Here is a 6,835-nt window from a genome sequence, read left to right as displayed (position 1 = left end):
GGGAAGCCAGAAGCAAAGTAAGGTGAGGCAGCTTGTAAATGGTGCCGAAAGAGGCACCCTGCTGAGGGTCGGAGGTCAAGGCCATGCCTCCTCAGTGGGCCCAGGAGCATCCCAAATGGAGCACTTACTTCCCTTCCACATTAGGAACCTGCTAAGCGTCACTTAGTGACATCCCTTAGTCCCACTTGGAGGACCGCCTGGCAGGATGCAAGGCCCTCAAGCGGGACCAAAGCCAGAGCAACACAGCATCCTGAGCTCCGCCTGGGTGAGCAGAGGAGGAGCATGGGCTGGGGCACCAGGGCCCAGGCAGAGGCAGGGACTGCAGTGGGTGATTTGATCAGCCTGGGCAGGGAGCCAAGGTGGGGGTGGGGCTGCAGGAGTCACTGAAGTGTGGAGCAGCTTCTGGAGTTGGGGGAGGGACGGTAAAAGAGGCGGGGGCAGGGGCAGCATCCTGATCCCCGAAGGAAGACTCAGGCAAGAGTCGGCCAAGCCGGACTGGAATCTAAACTTTGGGGAGGTGGGTACCCCAGGAGATGAAGCCTGAGGACGGGGCTCGGAGCCTAGCCAGCAGGACAGAGTGCGAAGCACTAGCCTCCTTCCCCAAGTCCTCCCGCCCGCTCACGTCCCTAGGTCTCCAGGCGCCATGGAGGACAAACGCAACATCCAGATCATCGAGTGGGAACACCTGGACAAGAAGAAGTTTTACGTGTTTGGTGTAGCAATGACGATGATGATCCGTGTCAGCGTCTACCCGTTTACCCTCATCCGCACCCGGCTGCAGGTCCAGAGGGGCAAGAGCCTCTACCACGGGACTTTTGATGCCTTCATCAAGATCCTGCGAGCAGACGGTGTGACCGGCCTCTACCGGGGGTTCCTGGTCAACACCTTCACCCTCATCTCCGGCCAGTGCTACGTCACCACGTACGAGCTCACCCGGAAGTTTGTCGCTGACTACAGCCAGAACAACACGGTCAAGTCGCTGGTGGCCGGGGGCTCGGCCTCCCTAGTGGCCCAGAGCATCACAGTGCCCATTGACGTGGTGTCCCAGCACCTGATGATGCAGCGCAAGGGTGACAGGATGGGCCGCTTCCAAGTGCGAGGGAGCCCCGAGGGACGAGGGATTGTAGCCTTTGGCCAAACCAAGGACATCATCAGGCAGATCCTGCGGGCTGACGGGCTCCGAGGCTTTTACCGAGGCTATGTGGCTTCACTGCTTACCTACATCCCAAATAGTGCTGTCTGGTGGCCCTTCTATCACTTCTATGCAGGTAAGAGGGGGCCGGGAGAGCGGGGATAGAGGGTGGGCCTGCTCCCGCGGCCAAGACGCTGGGGCCCTGTGTGCGCTGGAGTGGAAGATTTCATGGGAGAAGGGCTGTTCATCCAGCAAACATTTAACCCCAAGAGGATTCACAGATGAATGAGACACGGCTTCTTGCTTTCAGGGAGCTTAGGTTATTGTGGGGGGGGACTCAGACGAGTGAAGTAGACGACTGTAGAACATCAAGTATGTTCTGGCTGCCTTTCAATCAATGAGGGTTAGTGGAATTTTGGTAGAGAATTGAAAGGCGAGGAAGGACAAAATTCATGGGATATTTGGGATTTGAAGATGAAATTTCAAATTTCAGATGAGTGTTTAAGTTGGATGCCTTTCCTCAGGGTTGTTAAATTCAAGATGTCCTAGAGCCTTGAACCCCTCCGCTCCTAGAATGTATTTTTGTTCATAAGACGTTTTACTTCTTTTTAAGTATTTCCCAGAAATGGATCACTAGGTCCAAAGATAACATTTTTGAGGGCCTCGATAAACATGTTGCCACATTTTCTTCTGGAAGGGCAGGGTGCCTTGCCAAGAACAGGACCTGAGCGTGCCTGTGACCCTTGGCATCCACAGCTTTGGGCAACCAGCAGACTCCCATGAGGATGGTCTCTGCTTGAAGCCTCCCCAGGCCCTGCTGCGGGCTCCTGAGCCTTGGCAGTGGGCCTTCTGTCCAACTTACCTGGGACCTTCCTAACCAGATTTCATAATGACTTCCTAATCTGTAATCATCCTATCCCTCTGGCACTCCACGTTTGTGATTCTCCCTTTTTCCTGATGGTACCTTCCTCTTTATTGCTAGCTCTTTCTCTCTCCTGTTTAACACAGTCTTTCTTCCTGAATATTTGGTAAAATTCACATACCCAGACTCCACCCCTGACCCTTTGCATCAGATCTTTTGGGAATGGATCCTCCTAATCTTAATGTTAAGAAAAACTCCAGAAGGGGCGCCTTCGGCTCAGGTCAGAGCCCTGAGATTGAATCCCGCATCGGGCTTCTTGCTCGGCGGGGAGCCTGCTTCTCCCTCCCCGCCTCTGCCCCTGCCTCTCTTCCTGCTTGTGCTTTCTCTCTCTCTCTCTCTCTCTCTCACTCACTCTCTCTTAAAAAAAAAGAAAAGAAAAGAAAAACTCTAGGAATTGTGAGCATTTTCTCTGGCGTCTGTCTTCGCCCCTCTCTCCTCATGTGATTTCATTTACAATTGACTTGTCCTTTTCTGCCATGTCAGAAAATCTGTGTCTATCCCCAGACTAACTTTCCAGAGCTCTGGACAGACACTCTGACTGTTGGGCCTCTCGACTTGGATACGTGCATTTATATCTGAAACGTTATTCAGCGAACTATTTTTCATCCCAAGCTGGTTGACTCACTTCTTTCTCTCAGCGGCCACATTATTCTCCACATCACTGAGACTGTCACTCCCTCTTCCTCGTCCCCACATCTGGTCCTAGTGACCCCAGAATGTCTTTCCCTACTCTCTGTCCATTTCTCCTGCCTTCCCTGGAAACCACACCTCAGTGACCACCCTGCTGGGTGCTGCGCCAGCCCTCTAGCTGGTCTCCCATCCCACCTACCACACACACCTAATGGAGTCACTCTTTAAACCCTGGCTGTGGTGCTCAGTGGCCCCACCGCTCACCGAGTACAAGCCCAGCTCCTCAGTCTGGCTTCCACCTCCCTTTACAGAGGAGCGCCCCCTAGTGTGGTGTGTGCAGCAGCCAGGCCAGATCATGCACAGATCCTCCACTGCATCGTGTCTCCCACCCCTGCTTTGTTCCTCTCGGCCCTCCAGGTGCACCTGCCCTGGGAAGCCGTGACATGCCCAAGGGCTCCTTACTGCCTCCTCGCACCGCTCCGCGGAGCCCTTAACCCAGAAGCGACGTATCACCCGCCTTGATGTCATTTGTCTGTGCCTTATCTCTTCTACTGGGTGGAAAGGTTCCTTTTTAAAAAAAAAAAAAATGCATTTTTTAATTGAGATACAATTGAGATACAGTTGATTGGGAAGTTCTTGGAAGTGGGAGGAAGCTAACATTGAATACGCACTACCTGCCAGATAGGCTCTGGGCCACGTGTGCTTCGTAAATATATGTTGAATGAGTAGAGTGGTTCTTGTCATTCCCTTTTGCTTAAAATCTACCAATGCTACCTTCTGGGCATTTAGAATAAAATCGAATGTGTCCGTAGTCAGTGCAGGTCTCCATGATCTGGCCCGTCTGCTGTGCCAGCCCCACGGTGGGCCTCTCTCCCTTGCTCTGCTCCATCCTCACTGTCCTTCTCTCTGTTCCTGAAACACACCAAGCTCTGTTCTCATCTCTCTGCCTTTGCAGATAACGTTCTCTCGGTCTGGAGTGCCCTGTCCCCTGTTCCCCTTCTCGTGCCCCAGACCTCAGCCTCCATGCCACGTTTGCAGAGAAGACTTCGTCACCCAGTTGGAAAAAGGGCTCTTTCTCTTTTCTTTTTCGGCTTGTTTCCTTCATAGCATTTGTCATAATTTGCAATCATTTTATCCTTGACTCACAGCTCCCATGAAGGCCCTTCCCTGTTCATTTCTCTGTTGTATGTCCTATGCTCACCGCAGTGCCTGGCATCCAGTAGCATTAAATAAATATACGTTTATATTACTATTCAAAATCATGTAGCCAGGAGGGACTTAAACCAAGTCAGCCTGGGTTTATCATCTTCTGCTTTGCAGATAAGAGGTGCCCAGTAAGTGCTTATTGAATGAATAATGGAGAGCAAAGACATGGGGCTCTTTCCCCCACTCTCTTGCTTTGTTTTTTCATCCTCTCCCGAAGTCCCAGGAAAATGGCATGTGTCTATGACTACAGTTGGAACCTGGATCCTGCTGTGGCTTGCAGGCCTGGGGGCCAGTGCAGACAGGCCCATGGAGGCTGGCAGCTCCTGGCCAGATGCCACCTCCCAGTGGCCGCAAGATGCTTCCTTCTCAGGAGAAACAGGATACGGGTGAGGTGGCGGTCACTTTGTCTTGGTTTGTGCTGACCCTGGGGGAGGGAGGGAGGCGATTGGCAACCAGGGGAGAGGTGGTTCTGGCCGGGCATAAGGAGTCCTGCCATGCTGCCAGATTTAGAGGCCTTCACGTCTGCCCCACCAACCCCCACCTTCCTTCTGTCCCCTCATCTTTAGGTGGCCACAGATTACCAAAAGTAAGGGCAGAGAAAAAAATTCTTAAAAGTTCTATGGCAACTGAACTGTAGAGAGAAGACTGAGACCAAATCTCTGAGATGATGAGTCTACTTTACATCCAGCCTCATTCAGAGCGAAAAGCTCTCGCAGTGGCTTCAAGGCCCTAATGACTTACCTCTCGGACTTCGTCTACTCTTGTTTCCCTGCTCGCTGTGCTCCAGGTACTCAGGCCTTGCTGCCCTCGAAGACTTAATGCACGCTCTTGCCTCAGGGCCTTTGCATAGGATGTTACCTCTGCTTGGAAAGTTCTTTCCACAGATCCGTAGGACTTGCACCCTCCTTCAGGTCTTTGCTCAAACTTCAGCCTTCTTGGAGAGGGTTCCGTGACCACTGTGTTTAAAACGGCAACCCCTGCATTCCCAACACTCGGCATTCCCTGTCTTCCTTTCCTGCTTTATCTTTATCTACAGAGGGCACACATCACCTTCTGACATCGCTATATCTTTTGCTTTTTATTGGATTGTCTGTGTTCCCCCAGTAGAATGGAAAACTTTCTAAGGGTGGGATTTGAGCTTGTTTATTCACTCTCCATCCTCAGGGCCTGGGGTGGCTGGCGCACGATGGTGGCCGCTCAGTGAGCCTCTGTTGAACAAACGAGCTCTTGTCTTTCACCGCTAGAGAGGGTAAAGCTAACAGTTCAGCTGCAGTGAGTTCCCAGTGACCAGGGAATGGGTGAGTCTGGGTCCTCTGCCATTGTCTCCATCAGCATTTTTGAAAAATGAGTTTTTCTTTCTTGATGTAGCCTGGAGAAAACATCTTCCTGTTGGATATGACTTTCTCTTTTGTCATTGTTTTTATTTTTAAAAACATTCACATGGGGGGGGCGCCTTGGTGGCTCAGTCAGTTAGGCGTCTGCCTTCGGCTCAGGTCATGATCCCAGGGTCCTGGAATCGAGCCCCGCATCGGGCTCCCTGCTCAGCGGGGAGTCTGCTTCTCCCTCTGCCTCTGCCTCTCCCCCTGCCTGTGCTCACTCTCTCTCGCTCTCTCTTGCTCTCTCTCTCTCATGAATAAATTAAAAATCTTAAAAAAAATTCACATGGCTATATACATAATGGAATATTAGCCATAAAAAAAATGAAATCTTACCATTTGCCACAACGTGGATGGAGGTAGATGGTATAATGCTAAGTGAGGTAAGCCAGTCAGAGAAAGACAAATACCGTAGGATCTCACACAAACATGGAATTTAAGAAACAAGACAAACAAAAAAAAAGAGACAAACCAAAAAAGAGACTCTTAACTCTAGAGAACACACTGCTGGTCGCCAGAGGGGAGGTGGGTGAGGGACTGGGAAACAGGTGAAGGGGATGAAGGTACTTTTATCATGATGAGCACTGAGTAGTATATAGAATTATTGAATCACTATATTGTACCTTGGAAACTAATATAACACTGTATGTTAACAAACTGGAATGAAAAAAATATAATAAAAATATTCACATGGCTCAAAATTCACAAGGTTAGGAAGGGGATGCAGTGAAGAGGCTCCTTGCCCTCTGTGGTCACCCTGCCCCTTCCTCAGAGAGCCAGCGCTGCCAGCCATTTGGTGCGTGCGTGAGAAAATGGGCCCGTGCGCGTTCCTGGCCGTGAGTTGAGAGGAGTAGAGCACAGGCATAAGGCTTTTACACCAGGGAGGATTTCTGTCCATTAGATGAAAGGAACTGGCAAGCAGAGAGGTTCTGAAACCCCTTCTCCAGAGGAATCTTCTGTTCAAAGTGGGCAATGTACCCAGCATGGCTTCCAGAAGGGCCCTGAGATTCCTCAGTTTTGTTGGTTCCGATGGAAGCAAAGAAGAGAAGAGAAGAGGGGAGTTCTGGGGTCTAAGGAGGCTGAGGATGGAGAGGGTTCGTCCTTGTTGAGCACAGAAGCAGCATGAGGCAGACCGCATGGCGCCTCATGTCTTGAGGCATTGTCTTTCCCTCGATTCCAGAACAGCTCTCGTACCTCTGTCCTAAGGAGTGCCCGCACATTGTCTTTCAAGCTGTGTCGGGGCCCCTGGCTGCGGCCACCGCTTCCATCCTCACCAATCCCATGGACGTCATCCGCACCCGAGTGCAGGTAAGACCAGCCTCCAGCCCGGTGAGGAAGGTGACCTGCGGGCTCCCCAGCGCCCCCCTGACCTCTCTGCATCATGGCCTTCTGGTCCAGCCGGCCTTGTCCTGACCCCTTCCTGTGGTCAGTTAGCATCTGCAGTGTTTCCCTTGTGATGTCTGCGGGCTTGCACGCCCTGCTCCTATCCTTGCACACCCTGCTCCTGTCCTTGCATGCCCATTCCTGTCCTTACATGCCCTGCTCCTGTCCTTGTACGTCCCTGCTTCT

At 51.6% G+C, this 6,835-nt stretch overlaps 1 protein-coding gene across 6 annotated transcripts in view; it reads left to right on the top strand.

The window, feature by feature from the left end:
- SLC25A44 (solute carrier family 25 member 44) overlaps positions 1-6,835 on the top strand; it is a 14,686-nt gene that overhangs the window by 4,229 nt on the left and 3,622 nt on the right. For 5 of the 6 annotated variants that reach the window (XM_032398325.1, XM_032398324.1, XM_032398323.1 and 2 more), the window contains 3 exons: positions 145-265; positions 631-1,268; positions 6,447-6,574. In XM_032398325.1, coding sequence (XP_032254216.1) covers positions 644-1,268; positions 6,447-6,574 — 753 coding nt within the window. In that variant the 5' untranslated portion in view covers positions 145-265; positions 631-643. The remainder of the gene's footprint in view (positions 1-144; positions 266-630; positions 1,269-6,446; positions 6,575-6,835) is intronic. The other variant, XM_032398319.1, reaches the window with a different exon arrangement.

Source organism: Phoca vitulina, unplaced genomic scaffold (genome assembly GCF_004348235.1).
Source record: "Phoca vitulina isolate PV1807 unplaced genomic scaffold, GSC_HSeal_1.0 scaffold115, whole genome shotgun sequence".
Lineage (NCBI taxonomy): Eukaryota > Metazoa > Chordata > Mammalia > Carnivora > Phocidae > Phoca > Phoca vitulina.
This window is presented reverse-complemented; position numbering and strand designations above follow the sequence as displayed.